General features: G+C 49.1%; 1 protein-coding gene across 2 annotated transcripts in view; it reads right to left on the bottom strand.

The window, feature by feature from the left end:
• The window catches only part of LOC126581133 (protein hairless), a 29,042-nt gene that overhangs the window by 6,395 nt on the left and 2,647 nt on the right, over positions 1–20,000 (bottom strand). Inside the window, exons 2-5 of one of the 2 annotated variants that reach the window (XM_050244607.1) lie at positions 17,847–18,509; positions 16,193–17,644; positions 1,365–1,511; positions 1–1,230 (exon numbers count right to left, since the gene is read on the bottom strand). The exon at positions 1–1,230 is cut by the window's left edge and continues 2,073 nt beyond it. In XM_050244607.1, the coding sequence (XP_050100564.1) occupies positions 1–1,230; positions 1,365–1,511; positions 16,193–17,153 (2,338 nt within the window). In that variant the 5' untranslated portion in view covers positions 17,154–17,644; positions 17,847–18,509. The remainder of the gene's footprint in view (positions 1,231–1,364; positions 1,512–16,192; positions 17,645–17,846; positions 18,510–20,000) is intronic. The other variant, XM_050244609.1, reaches the window with a different exon arrangement.

The following is a 20,000-nucleotide window of genomic DNA, read 5'->3' as shown; positions in this document are numbered from 1 at the left end:
ATGCCGTGCTTCCATTCGTTAAATGCTTTCCAGCGGTTCCATTGACTATACTACCACCACTCCCGTTGCTACCGACGTGGGATTCATGGCCGTAACCATTGGTTCGATGGTGTCCAGATCCGGATGTACTACCCATGGTCACACCTCCATTAGCTGCCAGTGTAGCAGTGGTTGCTGTTACAATAACCGGAGCCACTGTTGCAGCAACTGCAGATGAAGCAGAAGACGACCCATTACCACTGGTAGTGGATGATTTGGGGCGCGATCGCTTCATCGTACTGCCATCATCGATTGACACTTTCTCCAGCTCACGCAAGATCCGCTTACGAGGGGACACGTGCTGTGGGTGCGACGATGAAGAGGCGCTTCCGAATACACTCCGAAGACTGCTGCTGCTGCTGCCACCGCCCACAGTGAGCGCTGATCCTAATCGAAAAGGACCACCAGCAACACGTGCGTCACTGTTGCTGGCACTGTTCATAGTAGCAACTGTGGCAGCAACCAGTCGTTGTTGCTGCTCAGTCAGCGTCTGCAAGATCGTCTTTAAATCATTGCCACCTCTTCGCTTTAAGCGTCCTCGCAACGATGCCGGGTGGGAGGTGCAGGGATGGTTACCGAAACCGTTCGTTACTGGGTGGTGATGATGGACACCGTTGGTTTTACCCAAGCCACGCTCCTCGGATTTGTTCACCTTCGGCTTGTTCTGCTGCCCACCTTCATCATCGTTCCCATTTGTTGCCACTGGTGGTGTACGGTCCTCTGCCGTGTCCATCGGATCATCTGTTGCTTCTCCATTCAATTTTAAATCCATTGCCTGTTCACCCTTCTCGGCATCCTCGTTACTACCATCGGTGCCATTTGCAGATGACGTCGCTGACACTTCCGTCCGGTTCCGTGGCTCAACTGTAGCAGCGGCAGAGGCATCAACAGCACCTTGCGCGAGCCCGCTGCCATTCACAATGCATTGTCGCCGCGCTGTGAGCTCAAACAGTAAGATCGGCAACCCGACCTCGTTCTGTTTCACTTCCTGCGGGAAGCTGGCCTCGTACGGTCGGCGTCGTTTCACACGCAACCGTGCCCGCGTACCGTTCGTCAATCGAAAGCGTACATTCGCCGGGCGGAAGTAGTACAATGATAGTTCCTTTGAGATGTTTGCCCGCGGGTTCACTTGCTTCCAACAGTGATCTCGTTGCCATGGCGAGGACTGGATGGAGCTGTTATCGTCAGAAACTGCAAAAACGAAAGACAAAGAAGTGGATGAACAATTGAGGACAGATGGATAAGCAGTAGTAGACAGTAGGGGACAGCGATAGGGGCCATGATTTAGCAAACACAAATGTGTTGACAAGGAATGGCCAACTTACAGCTCAGCGAGGTGGAACTTTCGTGCTTGTGAAAGTTGGCACTGGTGGAGGACACGGTCGGTGGCCAGAAAGTTTTCCTTGGTACCGATATCCAGCTCGTTTTTTCGCCTTCCCTCGCTCGCGCCAATTCCAGGATGAACTTGCCATCTGCAAAGGGGGAACATAAATAAAACAAAAAATGATTCACTTGTTGCAAGATTTCAATTACAGTATCATTAAAATTAATTATCATAATTGCCATCATATTCCTATTACAATGATATTTTCAATATCTTCACGTTCCTGCAATTTCATAGTTCATACCAAATTTAGTACAACACATCCAAACACAAGCGAGAAATTCTAAAATATCTATTTCTTTTTCAATTTGAAATCCACGCGCATACAACGCAGCCTACTGCTGACTAGTCCGGGATTGTTTTTCCGCCATCATGCGGAAAATGCCTCGTCTCGCCTCCATCATTATGCTTTCATGGAGGCCTTTCCCCCTTTTTTCGACTCATATTGTTCTCCAACCGTAAATCGTAACATATTCACCACCAGCACGTACCATATCTTCCCGTTCTTTGCGCCAAAGTAGAAACTTTAAGCTGGCGTTTGCTGCTCTATGTTGAAATCGAAAGAAATAGATAGATACCGAGCGGTTCGCACAAAAACAACGCCGTAAACAATGGTCCGCACACAATGGCGCTAGGTCGGTGCAAGTCGGTGTGCTACAAATATCGAAAAGAAAAGCCAGCAACCGTACATCTTACGGGCGCATTAGGAGCGTGGATGGTGGAGAAAGTTAATGGAAGTAACAATTCAATCAGATCCGCATGGAATCCGCACTGCTTCTCTCGCGTACCTTCATCCCCTGGCAAGTGGGGCGCATAGGACGGACGTTGTGTCGGAGCCCGGGTGTTGTGCACACTGTGTGTCTGATCAATTGTTTAGTAAATGTAGAGATATCATTACGGCACATTTACCACCCAAAACCGCACCCCGCCACTCTTGCGAAAGGTAGCGAGAAACTTGGGATGAGGACAAACCCACGACGAACAGTTACGCGTGAGGCTGTGCAATGTAGCTTCTCGCTTCGTTGCTGCTACTAGAGCCACGGCGAAGCTGATCTTTGTTGTGGATCACGTCTTTCCTTCATGGACCATAGTTCTTCAAATAGCAATGGTACACACACATTGTTTCTGTGTTTCCCGTTTCCCTCCGATGGATTTACATTTGCATATCGGGAATAAATTGGACGACGAAAGAGATCACCGAAAGAGATCAGTCTCTTCGTGCGTCAGTATTAGCTAAAAATGGAACAGAACCCAGACATTTTTTGGAAAAGGTTAAAGCACAAAAAAATTGTGACCAACACTGGAAGGAAGTGTCTCATAAGAAACGAAGGTAAACCTTAAATGAAGGTTTTACAACCCGCTCTTCCCGAACCCTCCCTCCCTGAACCAAATATCTCAAACGATCATGATGATTAGCATTCTCACAGACGCAGCAGACAGCAATGCCGCCGCCGACGCAGTGGGTGGAGTAGTGTAAGGTGTCGGGGAGGATTGGATTCATTTAAATCCACATTCACGGGCTGGGTGGTGGGAACGGTCACGAGTGTCCAAGACGTTGACCGGGAGAGGTCGCGAACACAACGCGACTGTCTTCCGTCGCTAATGCGTTTTATTGCCTTCAAAACAGCACCAGAAACTCCGTGGGAGATATTCTTCCGGTGATCGCGGCCGCAGCAGATGGCCGCAAACAAACAACCAAGGCATTTGGGTTGATTACCGCTGTTCGCTTGCTCACCGTTGCAACTCGACCAAAGACGGCGATGATGATGACGACGACCCATCGAGCTCGTTGATCGATCGTGGGAGGCAGCCACTTGATCGTTCCGGTGAAGCCGCTGCGCCACCGTATGCGCGCTTGTCGACACTGTTTTAGTCCAGAGAAAGGGCACAACATGGTAGGCATGGGATAGAAATTGAGAGAATCTCCAATCATATAATCATCTCGGTGGTCTCCTCCTACGCGTCTCGCTGATGGGGGACTGGTATTAAGATGGTCCCCACGTACTACCAGCCACCGCTCGCGCTCCTGTTCGCCAGTTGCGATCTATAAAATATGCTTGATTAAGCATAATGCAGTCCCCTGTCCAAAACAGTGCTCCAGTTGAGAGCAGAATTTGAACTTTAATCAGAGAAATGGAAGTGAGATTGAAGTAGATTATTGCGCTGCCGGAATATGTCGGACGTATAATTCAACTGTACATCCACGCCCATTCTAAGATGAATAACTTCTGACAATTACCCCATACATCCTGCATTCGTTGCTAATGTATCACGAAGCATACTTGTTTAAGGCACAAATGAATATTGTACTTAGTTTTAACCAGGCTTGAAAAAGTTCTACATCTATTACATAGATCCATAAAAATAATCGATTTGCCAATGACTTTGTGTATCTTTTCGTTGAATTACAACCAAGGTTTTTATGGAAAATATTCTTACTGCATGAGAAAAATAAAACGGTCTATGAAAGCTATGGATTCACTAACAACAATCAAAGTAACCTACATCACTTTTCAAGCTCAAGATTTTAACAGCAACTGCCAAATACCTGTTGGCAAATAACTGTTTGATTTTTTATGATCGAGATGATAAAGAGAAATTGGTGGCATTAATTTTACCGCAACAAGTTGACATTGATGTACTATTTTCCATTTCAAACCATTCTAGCTTTTAATGACTTTTGCCGCGTACCCCGTGATTGAAATAGAAAATGGCTCATAACTCTCAAGACATTTTAAGTGAAAACAGAATATATCCTTTGAAATTTTTGTTCATCAGGAATTTTTAAAACAATTCCTCAAATGCTGAATGCCCAGTTCCGCCGGAACAGTGATTATAATCCGTAAGTTGACGAATGCAAATGCCAGTGACGTCGAATCAATGTTATGTGCACTCTCATCAGATGAACCATCCGGCGGTATCTCTAGACAGCAAAACACACCAACGGCCACAGGAGGTGTACGCTACAAACAGAGAGAGGCCACGACAAGAAGCCTGGCACAAGCCTGGAGCAAATGATGGGCAATGAAGGCGGAGGAGGCGGCGGGCGCAAAAGGAAGCACGCAGGACCCAACGAGATACAGCTGGTGGTAGCGAGCATCTGCTCACACGGTGAAGAATCATTACAGACACCATCATCAACCTTCCCTCTCCCCTCCCGACCTCTGCAGCTCCTCGCTCGCTCTCTCCCTTTCTCTCTCCTTAGCATCGTCGTCGTCGTCATCATCGCCCGCGACGCGTCCTCTGCTGCTGCTGCTGCTCTTGCTACAGCTATTGGGCTGCGCGCGGCCAGTGCAAAGGAATTATGATTGCGGTTGTGAGCGGAAAGAGATCTCGTTTAGGCGACACACGCGCCACACACAACGGATATCTCTCGCAAGCAAGCACGGTAGGAGGGAAGTGTATGATGATGAGAGTGGGGGGGGGGGGGGGGGGTGTGCGGTGGTGGTGAGGTGTGGCCGAGAGCTCTCGACAGATACCCGAAAAGGGGTAACAGCTAGAAAGAGAGCGAGAGCACGAGCGGGCACCACTACAACCCGAATTGCCACCGGATTGCCCCGCGCGCTTGAAGACGACGCGCTTTCCATCGGATCGCTTTCAAGAGCAGCACCAGCAGCAGCAGCAGCAGCAAGCGGCAGGAACATTGCCATTCGTGGTCGCCGCAAAGTTGCCCTTCCGTTCCACTCTTCTTCTTCTTCTTCCGACTCCTCTTCACATCTATCCCCTATTTTTCCACTCACTCCCCTTTCTCTGTCATTTCCACACTTCTTCACCGCTCCGGTGCCACCGCGACCCCTTCGGCGCACGCATACCAGAGGGGGCTCGTGCCTAAACGCCTCGCTCGTTGTTGCGCACGTGCCCCTCTGTGAACATTTCTTGTTTGGCGAGAGGATTGGATTGGTGGCGTGAGGGTGAGTGGGGTGATGGAAAGTCGCCGCCACCGTCGCGCACACACCACACATTATACATTCAAAGCTAACACGGCACTTCAACGTTCGTCGCTCGCGTGCTTGTGATATGTACGCGCGCCACGCAGAAACGGCGCCCGCCGGTTACGCCACCGCTGCTGCTGCTGCTGGTTGGCTGGCTGGCTGGCTGCGAGCGTTTTCTTCCATCGCCATCTCTCCACCGCAAACGCACACATACCAGAGTAGGGCGATTTGTATGGACCCCGGCGGGGCCCAGTGGTGGGTTAGATTTTGTGAGCCATTTGCGATAGAAAACTTATTACCCTCAAGGAGACGATCCCCATAATTGAACGATGTTTGATTTCGGACCCCCTGCATGAGCGAAATATTAGAGAAGAGTTCTTATTAATCACATTGCGATTTTTCCTAACGATGTGCTTACTCTAGACGTCCCGCGAAACAGCTGCGGTGCTTTCTTGGTGGTACTTTCTTTTCAAAATCGTTGCAAACATCTGTCCTCGGTACGCTATGGGTACTACGATTCATAATTTTAGTCTGCTTTTTTTTCCTCACAAAACATTCTATTGTACACGCAGTAGACATCGATGGCGGAGAGCATAGGGAACGTTTGCGTTTGCTGAGACTACTATGATCAACCCAAGCGTAACGCAGCACCGCACGCAACGTCAACTCTGCGTCTGCTGTAAAGTGCTGCTGCTGCTCGGTTGCCCCCCAACAAACACATGACAGCGTGGCTGGTATAGGGAAGCGCACGATGAGGCGAACAAACTACGCGAGCGAGCGAGGGGCGGTGGCTAGTAAAGAGTAGGCGACAAAGGTACACGCAGAGGGGGCCTTTGGGGTTGGTGGGGTGAAAGTGGCAAGAAAGACAATAAAACGAGCACGCGTCCCTCGTAAAGGTAACATGGCACGGTCGCTGGGGACGGCGAATGGAGACGGAGTTGTGGGGGCAAAGGTAATGAACACATCAACAACAACAGCCTCCCTCTGGCCCCTTTTCCCCTAACCGACCACTACCGGCACGAAGGAACTCCTCTAGCGATCAACAGCCAGGAAGGTGGCAAAGGCGAGGGCTGTTCATTCCTCTGCAGAACCGGGGAGGATGTGCTCTGTCCGCTGTGTCTACGGCTACGCGGTCTGTTCGCGCACATCATCGTAGATCGTGGTGTTTGGATGCGGTTACGCACTCGACGTGATCTGTGATGGCTCGCCGTGCTGGCACCACAGAGAGGGAGCTCGACGATTTCCAACGACGTCCGATGGCCTGCGCCACGGGCTTTTTTCATTCAACCACACAGCCTACACACTCCTGCGAGCAGCATAAACTAGCCCTTAACTCACCGCCACCATTTGTTGCCTCAACCCTCCCGCCCTTCTGGTTATCCCGCGCTATTTTCCCCGCAGCATAAGCGGCCACAGGAGCAAGGGTGCTGCTGAACGCGTGCGCGCGCGCGCTCTCGCGCGTGTGTCGCGGAGTCATTACTACACACCCGAACCGACACAGAGAGACACAACACACAGACAAACGGTGCTGCACAAACCATGAAACACACCCACGTATACACCGGGAAGGAGAGCTCGCTCATGATTCCTACGCAAACACAAAAGCACCACACAATTCACGACCTGCCCCGCTGTGTACAACGTTGGGATGCCACTGTTACGCGTTCCCGACCGACCGACCGACTCCGTGGCATGGACTGAAGAGACAGCAGGGAAGGAAGGAGGGAAATGGAGTGAAGAAAGGAATTACGGTACCTCATTTTAGCTGATTATCAGATGATACCGTCCTTCCCCCCAAAGAGACCAGTATCTTATCAATAGCGCAATGCGCTTTTCCACTCCCGGTAGCACCAGACGTCCGGAGTTGAGGGCGATCGGCGGGCCCTGCCCTCTGTGTTTGGTCTAGGTGGTCTGCGCTTTTGATGCGTTATCTGAAAAAGCCTCGCAAACGAGTTGCAGCTTTTGCTTAATTAAATTTTCTATTCTCGGAGTTAATTTCTTCTTTCACAAGGCAATACTAGCCGCAAGGCATTGTGCAATAACTATCGCTTTGTCCTTTGCGTTGCTTTTTTGTCATAAGCAAACATAACTCCTTAGCGGATTCTATGTCATTTTGAAACCACATGACAGAAGAACAAGTAGTTACCACCAATAGAAGCGCAGTAGGCTCTGGGTTGAATGACGAATGTGAATCGCTCCCCAAACACCTACTACTAATGCTACACGGCTTGGCGATGATTTAGAGATATTGTAGTAGTCTCCTATTGTGCATATGACACTGCCACGCTGCTTGGCGCTTAATAGGCTGTCGGAAGACTGGTGATGTGGCAGTTGCAGAAGAATTCCTAAACCAACATCCTGAACTGGGTTATATATCACTGATTCATTCAAATATGCATCCTTTTTCCCAAAAATTAACCGACTGCACCCCTTTCGTTAAAGTTGGCCGGTGCCATTTACGATTTTTTATTTCTCCTTTTTCATGTGCCATGCAACAATCAACACGGTTAGGGGATTTGGGAAGCGGAGCTACATCGGGGAAAAAAAATACAGGAGAAGCTTCGATTTTTTTTTTCTGGCATTTCCGGCCACCATTCCAACATCACACACCCCCCACACCCTAAGGCTAGAAAGACGATTTTAGTGCTGCTTAATGTTTCTCCCGTTTGTTCTCTCTCTTTCTCTCTTTCTCTTTTATCTCTCTTTAATTCATTCTATTTCCTTACTCACTTACTCACTCGCATATTCGTACCCTCGGTCTGTTTTTCTCTATCTCTTTTCCTCCAGTTGAAGCATCTCTAGAACAGAGCCTCACCCCTACCTCCCCGCCCTCCCCTGTGAAGTTTGGGCTCACGTGCCCAGCGAAGCACTTCCACCAGCACCATACCATGCGAGGGGTTTTTATTTCAATACGCATCTCGTGGCACACGCCAAACAACCAACTAGGAGGCGATGGATGGTGTGATGAGTACGACAGATGGCAAATGTTTCCCGTTTCTCGCCGGTTGCTACGTTTGCTGTAGTTTTCCTTGTTTTGCTGACTGGATCCTTTTCAGGGTCTTTATTGCTCCTTCTTTCGCTCTCTATCTCTCTCTGATGCACAAAGAGTTTCGTATCGCTCTCTCTACTGCTCAACGACGGTCTCAACATAGTGCCACGGCACCTTTGGCATCGGGCAATGATGGTGTAGAAACCCAATGCCCTCCGCACTATGGACATTTGGTTGAAAGAGAATTGAGCAAGCAATTTTTTGCAAATTTACCAAATCATGAAGATGTGTTCTTCTGAATCCCGACTATACTTTGAGGCGCTGCTTTTCATGGAGTTGAAGACTAATCGAATAAAAACATAAATTTAACAACCATCTTGCACAAGGGCATCCTTTTCGGTGGTAATCAACCCCAGATCGACCGACCGTTCGCCCCTCTGCCTGTCTGAGTATGATGAACACGATGGCGAAGCAGGAACCGCAGCAGCAAGCGGCGGAAAAGCATCCTGCAAAGCTCTTCACGTCTAGCACCTGAACCCGACATATTCCCGACCAGCGATTTCAGCGGACAAGATCGTAGCCAGACGGTCAGGACAACACAAGCACATAGCAGCAGAGGAGCATGCATGCAGGACGGCGCATGGGACCCCACCACCACCATGCTTGCTTCACCAAGCAAGACAACATATTTTTTTCGCTCGTGCCCGATCTCTCGCTGCGCGCTACTCTCCTCCTCCTCCCCCTACTCCTCCCTCCTTGGCCATATGTTCTCGTTGTCGTCTTTCCGCGTTTCTCTACCTTTTGTTTAGTGTTTTCCCTACGTTTTCCTCAACCTGAAAATACACTCACCTTCCATTCAGCCAGCCAACCAGCCACAACACTTTTCATCCCACTCCCCGAAGTCGCTTCCACTTCTTTCCCCTGTCCCATCCAACGCAAAGCCCTGGTGTATGTTGTTGACGTACAGGCAGGCAATCGGGGGGTTAACGTGAGTCCGAGAGTCGCAGAGCAGCAGATATACATTTCACATGCCGCGCGCGCGCGCATACGGCTTACACCTGTTGCTGCTCCTGTGATTGTCTGCGTCTAGTAGGCTCAAAATTTGCTCTCTCCAATAAGCAAAGGTAACTGCGGGAATATGTACCGAGCTCACTCGGAGGAAAGGTAACGTCATTTTCCGTTGCGCTCAAGTAGGCCATGAATTGCAGCCTGATTCCTTGGATCCCGTCGTTCATTCCCAATCGATATTGTGAGCAATTCAACAATTATGATCCAAAATGTGTAGTTTAATTTAATTATTACACCCGGATCCGATCCGGTGCTGCCAATTGCCACTGACCTAGGTCCTAGTGGCGGTCACCTCGCAGATGGATGCTTCCCATTCGTAAGAGGTCTCCTCCTGTGTGACTTTTGACGCTAAATCCCCGTTTTTTTTTCTTTTCGGAGCAGCAAGCTATGAGAAGATTGGAGAAACTCGACACAACAGGCACCACACCTCGATCGAGGTCCCAGCGGAAGATAGGATAAGATAGCAGCAGCAGCAGCAGCCAGTAACGGCAGTAGTAGCTGAAAGGAAAGGGAGAACGAACGAACCCTAGAGCACCGAAGCCTTTGGCCACAATTTCATCCACCCATCCCTAGCCTTATATCTCGCACTCTCTTTCTCTTCCTCCAAGGTGATGTTGTTTCGCGGAAGACCACGCACGGAGCAGCAGCAGCCGCGCCGTGGCCACCACCATCGCCGGCAGCACCCATGCGAGTCGAATCGCTCGCTCGGCTCGGTTATTTGACGTGTGCGCACGAGCCATTCCTTGGCCCCATCGCAGCTCCATCGCAACCCCCCCTTTTCCCCCTCAAGACACTGGGAGGGCACAGAGGAGGCCAACGAACGGTGGAACGAACGAACGATCGTTCAGCAGCCGCAGCAGCAGCAGCGAGAGGGTTGTTACAGCCGGCGATTCACGAGACCACACGCCAGAGAAGAAGAGGAGAAGAGGGTCCGCCGGTGGTGGTATGTAGCACGAGCCCAATTTCACCCTGCAACTCGTTCCTCCCCCTCCTCCCCCTTCCCCCGGGGGCTTCCCTGCTCCCCTGCAACCCACTCTCTCGCTCGCTCGTAATCTTTCGCCTGTCATCGTTCGTTTGGCTCCACACCCGCCGCTGCCACCGGCTGTGGCCCTGGCTGTGGCCGGCTGGCTTTCCTATGCTCTTTCACTTAATCCAATGCTCGCTCGTTTCAGGAGTTTTCTTTGGTTTTTTTTCGGTTTCGGTTTTTTACTTTTTTATTTCACTCCCTTCCGTTCTTTTCCTCTACAACCACCAGAACCACCCACTCCACACATAGAGTAGTTCTCTGTCCCGCTTTTTACCTGTTAAATCTGTATCAATTCTCTCCCGGACTAGACCCAGCCCGCGATGACCATCCTCGAGTCGCAGCAAAAACATCTCCATCCCACCCTCCCTGGTGACCATAAAACGGACCCAACAGCGCGCTTTTCTTCGCTATCATCTCTTCGCGGTGCAGATCGAAAGCAGTACGCGCGCGCGCGTGCGCCACCCTTTTTTTTTCTCTCTCTCCCTCTCCCTCTCTCTCTCTCTCTCTCTCTCTCTCTCTCTCTCTCTCTCTCTCTCTCTCTCTCTCGATCGCTCTCTTGGTCTCTCTCTCTCGATCTTCAGCATACCCCACACAACATCCTTTCAACACAACAACCTTACGTCCGATCTCATCTCATCCACCTCATATCCAATCCAATGCTCATCCACGATGCTGGGGGGTTCTCGCTTTATCTTCACAACGTCGTGCGATAACCGCGCACCAACACCGCACACCTCACCTTACACGCGGTCACCGGTTATGGCCTCTTGGCGACTCTTGCTACTGCTGCTGCTGGGCTGCTTGGATGAGGAGAGCAGCACATCGCGCAAGCTGAAGAAAGCGGCGACGGCGGCGGCGGCGGCGGCGGAGACGCACAGCAGGCATCACATTTCTGCCAGAAGCCCGCGCGATCTGTCATTTTTTTTGGGAACACACTTCTTGTAGCAAGCGGTGTGTGGAGCCTTCGATCTTGGATGGAAGCCAAGCTAAGCCAAGCTTGGAGCTAAGCCAAGAACAACGCACAGCAGCATCCAAGCAGGCCAAACCGCAGCAGCTCATCGACGCCACTGGAAAAGATGGTGCCTGTGTGTGCGAGTGGGGTGAAAGAGCATGAAAGAGAGAGGAGACCGTCGGGATTAAGGGGGGAGCACCAACGGCAGATGGGTGTTGTGTGGACATTAGTAATTGGACGCGCACGCGCGCTCGCCATCATACCACACATTTTGCTACCAACTCTGTTTCTCCTCGTTTTTTTTTATTTCCTTCCGCCAGCTTCATCACCATCATCTTGAGCCACACTCTCGGCGAACGGGTTAGGCTCTGCCTGCGATTTGCACGATTTGCTTCCAACGGTGGTCATTTGTTTCTCCACTCGTTACCACAGGACAGACTGCGTCGTGCTTTGTCTCTTGGAGAAAGCGCAAATCTTGTGGAGCGAATGAGCCGAGCAGCAGCAGCAGCAGCAGCATCAGCATCAGCAGCAGCTGGTACTAGCGATCGCCTGAATGGTTTTTATTCGGGTTTCCCCCGTCCTTTGTTATCCCACTAGTGGTGGAAACTGCCGAGCCGATTACTTGTTTACTCATCGAACCCTCGCAAAAGATACAGCCGGCGCAATTATCGAGATGTACGAGACGTACATCTATTGATTCACCGTGATCTACGGAAAACGTGGCGCCCACCATTATGCGTGTCACAGCAGCTCACCATTTAATGTGTACAAAACGTCGGCGTAGATCGATGATATGTTTGTATGCGTGTTGGCAAAAAAAGGCATCTCTCCCTCATTCCGTTTGGTCCACCCGTTATTATGTTGTTAAATTAAATTACCATAATGTGACCAATTAACGGTGGCTAAATTACTTCCACGAAACATAGATCAACGGGAATGGCACGATTTAGCGATTAGAGACGTGGAGAGAGAGAAAGAGAGAGAGCGAGCGAGCAAGAGAAAGAACAGGAATGACAGACATATTACGGCAAACTTGGCGACGCACTCGGACGCCCGACTCAAACTTCCGCCCGTCACTTAATTGCTTGACTGCAAGAAATTCAATCTTTTCTCGAAAGCGCAAACCGCCCCATTTCTCCGGACTGTGCCGCACCGGGCGCGCTGTGCATCCCGTTTTGTCACGCTGAACGGGGTTATTGCGATTACTTTCTTCCAGCATCCCAGTGAGGTAGGCGCGATGTGCCGGAAAACAGCAATCGTTGCTGAGCAACCTCTACTACCGACGTAGGCCCGTCGAGATTCTTAGAAATAATTCACCACGAACGGTGATCCTAAGCTTGTGATCCATTGGTGTGCTGAACCTACCACAGATGTTCTAAATCTCACAGATCTTCACAGATCTAAATTCTATATTTTCATTTAAATATAAAACAAGAAGTTGCTCAGGTAATTATCCACATGCCATACATTGGAGATGCGACACGTAAGAGGTTTTTCAAACGTAATTTAGAACAAAGGAATCGAAGAGACAATTCCATTCCATGTCTGATATATTAATATTCTACAAAACTTAACAATCACTATGTAGTGATTGTACGTACAACACAACCAAAAACACACACACCAACATACACACCTATGCACACGTATCGAATTTCGATGGTGGACTTATTCTTCTTTATGTGTTGGAATGATTCTCTCACGCAAACCATTATTCTCTCATGCTTGAAAGTAACGCACCGTGGGGCCACCAACAGAGCTTGGAGCACTAGACAGGGGCAGTAGGAGGGGGGGGGGGGGAGGTTGGCACGCGGGTACTAATATTCCATTGTTTCGTCAACTCCGCCAACCCTTTTTCTCCTTTACTACCCCCCCCCCCCCCCCAAAGGGGCATCTTGTGCGCTTAGGGGACTGCCGCTAGAGGTTATAGGCAAGTGAAAAGAGGCACCCCGACACGCTCGGTAGCCAGGATTGAACGCCCGACAACCCTCGGTCCATCATCATTCCCGCTGCTATTGGTACGCTATGGCTGCATGTAGCACTGCTACGTTCTTCAACACAGATCATCGCCCAAGCGGAAAAGTGTGTATTGTTTGGCCTTTTCGCTCCTTGGAAGAAGGTTCGGGGGACAAGAAGCAGCCGGATCTGCTGTGGGCTGCGATGCAAGACGATGATCGCAGCAGGTAACTTCCTCCGTCGTTCCAAGAAGTTAAAAAAGTGTGTTTGCTTCTGCTAGAACGACTCGCTTGTACAATATGCGTATCATAGACGCCTTTTGGGAAGGGTGAATGGGAGCGCCCATTTTTTTCATTCATTCCCTGCAACTGAGCAAAACACAGATTTATTATTATGTTTTTAAACTAACTTTAAATGAACAAAAATTTTAGTTACTCAATTTTGAACTAAAGAGGGAACTAAATTAATGATCCTTGGACTCATTCGGAGCGGCTAACAATTTCCCTTTTTCGTCACTGCGCAATAGCTGCGAGCTCGTGGCGTCACAGCTGTAGCGACCATAAATCGAGTTAAGGTTCGCGCATTCCACTGGCTAATGAAGTGCGAAGTGCACATTCCACATTCGCCTACGCAACTGCTGCTTAAACCAATCAAGCGAACATCTGGAGATTCTCCACCCATTTAGGCATCATATATGGAGGGAACTACAACCCAACAGATTTTTATGGTTACAGGCAACACAACTTATACACGCCCGTATTGCAGATTGTTTCATTTTCACATCAACAGGAAATGCCATAGGAATCAATTTTATGTGCCATTTTGGGACAAAATGTGAAATCCAGCGTTCACGACCTACTAGACACGTTTTAACGTTTCATTGACTGCGTCCAACGTCATAGAGAACATGGCCTACTGTTGAAAGGAAATAATGATCAATCATATACATTTTGGGCACATTTTGCAGTATTTATCTGCACAAAAGACGGGTAAAATTGTTTGTATACTTTGCACAACTCTTTTTTTTAATTTCTATTCTAACAATGAAAGCAGAGCCTTCGGAAACGCAATAACAGTAGGATATAATGAAAAAAGAAAAAAAGAAAGTAAATTAATTTAGCAATAGACTATCTCGAATCTACGACCTTCCGTTCCGAGCGAAAGGATCGCTGAACAAACAAATAATCAATATGCTGGCTAAGCCAGCAATAATAACTTTGAAAAAGGAGGACGTGCCAATTACTGAATGACTGAAACTTAAGACATGACAATGTTTAAAACGTTTTCTATATCTATAGGCTGCCTGAGGCTCTTTTAATTTACTAAAACCCAAAAAGCCGAAAAGATGTTTCATGCCAGTGAAAACCCTATGTGTATAATGTCAAGATTGCTGATGAGGCAGTAAAGCTGCTCCGGTCGCAGGGTACAATCGTTTTTGATAACAGATTCACCTCCGGGAGGACAGACGCAAAACCATCAAGTCCTAAGAAGTGTCCAAGAACAATAATAATAATAAGATTCTATACGTCTATTACGCACTTCACGGTGGTCATGATCGCATCGTCATGCAGCGCGACGATAATGAAGGGTGGTGCGGCGTATTGCGGACGCCACAAGTGGTCTCTTCTTGATAACCGGGATTTTTCGGAGCAGCCGGCCCACCAACCATGGGCTTTCATCGACTGTACGTACTACATACACACAAACATGGCCACTCCTTATCAGTACCAGCCTCCACAGGCGGTCGGTCGGTCAGTGCGACAGAGCTTGTTCCAGGTTGAGGGGGGGTCCCGTACCGTTGTTGTCTTAAGTAAGGGCGACTTATCAGTCACAAACGAAGGAGGTGTGGCATTACGCGTAATCTTGAGGCGTGCGTCAAGTATCTCTCTTAGCGACGACGACGACGACGACGACGATGGCCTACGCCCGAAAGTTACCGTGCCAAAACGCGTTTAATTATTCTCCTATGTGATAGGCAGTGAAACAAACAGAGCCCGCCCTCCCCACCCCTGTATGGTGATGTATGTCTGTGTTAGCTATCGCTGATTTCGCTTATCGCATGTAAACCATATTTGAGTTCGCGCGGGCCTAAAGTACAATCTACATTTCATTCATTCTGTGAACAACGGAAAATTGTACTTCATTTTATGGGACCCCCCGACGACCGAAGATTCCAAAATTCAGCTAATACCTAGCCATTGGTAGGTAGTAAAGGCCCCCGGCTGAGAAGCACCGATAAGGAATGATTTCTTTTTTCCACCAACCATCGTGAGGCAGACACAGTCCGTAGCGACTAAACGGGCCCAACGTTGGTGGTCTCACTGATATCGGGAATGAGACAAGCCAATGGCCTTCGTGTCAGTGACCTATCCCCCCTTCCCCCTCTCCCGCCGGGTGCTCAGTATCATTTATATGACTGAAAGTCTGCTCAAAGTCACCCGATTTACTGCTTTCAAATGTTTGAAGCACCACCAGCCTTGTACTTGCATACTACTTCTTTAAAGAACAAACAAATATGGGAATGATAACACCATTCATGTGAATCCCGGGACCTGCTGGCAACGAAGATAACTTCGCATACTTATCGCACAGCATGTAAAAAGTCACTGGCGATCGCATTCAATGTACTTAATCAATTAACTCGAGAGTAACGCAAATTTTGTCGCGAATCTGTCTTTCCTCATTTACGGTTGAAAGCAAATGTCAAATTACAGATCACTAACGATCGATTTCAATGATCACGATCTTGTGCTGTAATGGTGCTTAAGTGAACTCTAAATCTACCACAAAATATTTGCCGAAAACGGATGAAATAGGACCAACCGCGGGATGGCATTGGACTTACCCTTGAAAAACTGCAACCTTCCACCATGCACCGATCCGCATCCAGCTGCTGTCGGAACACCGGAGGTACCGGCACCTCCGGCGCAATTGCTATTCGTTGCTCCCCTCAGAATTGCTCCACCTCCAGGCGATCCGACGCTGCCTGAGGATTTACCGTTGGCCACCTTTCCCGATGTGCCGATTCCTTTCTCCGCGGTAGGGCTGCCACCGTTCGCAGCGGCAACAGCTATCGACCGGAGAGCCCGTTCCTTCGGATGAACTACACTGGAAAAGGTGGCTGGAGCTAGTGTGGTAGCGTGGTTTGCTGTAGGTGCTTCACTCTGCGACGCAACGGAATCCAATGGTTGCCCGGATGACGATGTGCTAGAGGATGTCGTTTTTACAGCCACTGGCACTGCACTACCATCCGAATTCGGCCCCGAAGCCGGATGATTGGATGACAACGGTGAAGATTTGGGTGCGGCCGAACACGTGCTCCTGTGCTTATCACCAAGGGACACTTTCGCCGACACATCCGGCGTGTGTGGGGGCGAAAGTGTCCCCGTGGCGGAGGAGGAACATGGTTCAGCGAGGCCATTCACTTTAACCTGAGAATCATTATCGTCAAGGCGTTTCGTGGTTGGAGGCGGGCCGGCATCTTCTGAATGTTGCGTTCCGCGGGGCGAAGTCGCTGGCGATGCTTGTGACGGTGGTGTGGCAACTGTTGCGGGGATCGGCGATGTCAGCGCAATGGCAGCGGAAGGAGGAGGCGTTTTATCGCGCGGGCTACTAAAATTGGCCGCCTCCTTCGACATTTCGACGGTGCATTTTGTCAATAGTTGCGTTAAGATTTCGTTGTTTGTCCTGGGAATCAGAATCGACTCGGTGACGGTGGTAGCTGCACTACCAGCGGATGTGGGCCCCTTTTTGAAGGTATTTGGAAGATGATCCTGCGGCGCTGAAGCCGGATTAATAACGTACATGTTACGTTCCCGAACAGCGGCACAACTGGTAGTAGCCCGTAACGCTAATAAACTTTTCCGGGTGAAGTACTGTTGGCGCGCGGTGCGTCTGTCCTGTTGCTTCGCGCCCTGTTACTGTCATTAGGGAACCATTCGATAAACGGTGCCGCCGGCTGAGGGATTATCTTGTATCAGGAATGTTGCCGTTTTCATGTGCTGGCAGTGGTTCCATTATGTCCGAAACACGTTGCTTCTCAATGTTTAAATCCCTTTCGCAAACTGCCACCGCCAGTCAAGCTACCGTTCATTGTTTCCGGAAAACCTTCAAATGAAATGCATAAAGCTAGCAACTCAATTGTTGATTTTCAAGCCTCGTTTGATCGAACCAGCCTGCTCGGCGTGTGGCTCTGTGTTTGATGCTCTGCCGAAGGACGATTCTGTACTGTACTAGGACTAGAGAGGTTCCTTTGCAATTACCGACGATGTTGCACATTCAATGTTGTTTAAACTGTCTGGAACAATAAAATGGAAAAAAAATCTAGTTAGCTGGTGAAAATGTCAGACTGGTGCTAAGCCATATTGAGAAACAAAAACGATTCCCTTTGGGTTAGAGAATAAGAACGAATTCTTCAGTGTCATGTTTGGGGGGTTTACTTTTTTTTAGAGGATTGGGAAATGAAATTAGAATTGAAAAGTCTCCATTGTAATGCTTACCATGAACATAAGGCGTCATACAACGACGACAGCTCAGGTGCACACCGTCAGTAATGGCGCTGCTGTAACTATCATTTATTCATATTGAAGACGCCCCGGCACGGGATAATATCAGGTTCAGTTCTTGTTGCAAAACATCACGAGAAGGGGTTTTGGCCACTAGCAGCTTGTACAAACAATTTCCGTGCCGCTTAAAATTCGTTTCCTTTTACTTAAAAAGATATGCGCGGTTGTTTCAGGAGAGCACTATTGCACATATAGTTACAAGCAGCCACCAGAACAAGGAACACTCCGTTTCATCACTTCTTCAGGGAAGCAGTAGCTGTGCATCAGTTTTGTGAGTAGCCATATTTATCAATGCTTGAGCTGTTTGATTACTGCTGCGTTTTCAAAACATACTGGCGGACGGTTGTTGTTTTAATTTTCTATTTTTGTTTGTGTGAGAAAAAGCAGGCCGGCAGGTTGTACGGTTTGCTGGTACTGGTAGGCGACGCGTTTTTGTTAATTGATGATGCTAGGGTGCACATAGGGTGTATGTTGTACTTGCAACGTCAAATACCATCACTTCATGTTTTCGTTAAACGCTACACACCCCAAAACGGTGGGCACTTGGGCAACCTGTCGTACACTTCACTTTGAGGCACATTTGCTGAACATAAAAAACTATGGAACAGAAAACATGGTCGAATTAATTCTTTTCTTTTGCGCACCTGCACCTCCACTCCCGTGGTCCACTCCCGTGGTATACATCTAAAGTTCCACTCACACAACACAACACAACAACGGCAATAGCAACAACACAACAACACGACTTCTTTACAACTTGCTGATTTGTTGCTGACAACGTTGCTTTGGAAATGCTGTCATATGGCCCAGAATGGTGACAAAACCGAGGCGCCAGACCGACGGCCCCGAGTGTCGGATGAAGTAGAGCTATTCACTGAAACCTTTTTAACACGGAAATGTATCGGAAAACCTTTTTGCGACATGCAAATCGCGCCATTTCTACTGGCAACCGTTTTTTTTTTCGCCCTCCTAGTGCACTAGCTCAACACAGCTACGAGAATCCCGAATGATATTCATTGTGTACTACGATGGTCACCCTATCTCGTGATGAAGTTGTTTACATTCTTGCGCTAATATCTATTGATTTTGCAACAAGGAGCTGTTGCTTTTTACAGCGGCTTCATAGACCACTACACTCGGATAGTCAATCCGCTGCAATAGAGGACATTCCATCCACGCTCGCCGTTATGCGCGCGCGCGCACTTTTACGTTGTTTCATGGAGGAAAATTCGTTTGATTGTGCGTACGTATTGGTAAGTGTGTTGTCTCCCACTGACGACGACCTTTGTCTCAATACTTTAACCAAAGGCGCCCACAGAGATTTACTTGCCGTGTGTTCTAATGACCCCTAATGGTGGGATAATAGGAATCCCCCGAGATTCCATTGCGAACACTTGTCCGGCCATTCGGTAATCGGGTTCATCGGGTATCCTGCTCCGGGATGGCTTCCACCAAACCGGAAGCATTCTGATGATGATAAAAGGAACAAATCCACGCCGTCGCTTAGCATGGTTTTTGTTGTTGTTGCATTTCTCATCAAATCTAGCGCATTGCCAGGTGCTACTCCTGGCTACTGGATATCCTTCAAGCGCCGGCAAAATCCACTCCTTGGAGAAGGAGGCCAGGAATGCCTCCCCACACGATCGCCAGCAGCAAACAGTGCTGGCTGGAAGGAGCGAGAGAGAGAGATAGAGAGAGCCAAACAGCATCTGTGAAAGATAGCATAAGATAAAGAAGGAGACCGGTTTCTCCCTCTACCTTGCGCTGCCGATTCGCCTTCTCACTTGCTGTGGTGTCTGTGCGTTTCGCTCTAGCGCTCTTGTGCTCCTTTCGTTCACACCTTGAAACCTCCACCACACGCACACCAGTGACGATTCCGTTTCGCCCGAACAATACATACAACAATGCAGCCCCCCACCTCCCGCTCCTCTTCCACTATCCCGCCGCATGCAAGCGAGAAGACGACGATCCGGTGGAATAACAACCCTTTCGTCAAAAAGAATACCACCTTGGGGTTTTGCAAGAAAGCCTACCCCACACCACCGCACTACTCTCTTCGGCCCTGTCCCTCGTCCTCTCGCCCACGGT

This window comes from Anopheles aquasalis, chromosome 2 (genome assembly GCF_943734665.1).
Source record: "Anopheles aquasalis chromosome 2, idAnoAquaMG_Q_19, whole genome shotgun sequence".
Classification (NCBI taxonomy): domain Eukaryota; kingdom Metazoa; phylum Arthropoda; class Insecta; order Diptera; family Culicidae; genus Anopheles; species Anopheles aquasalis.
Note: the sequence above shows the minus strand (reverse complement) of the source record. Positions and strands in the feature narration are given on the sequence as shown.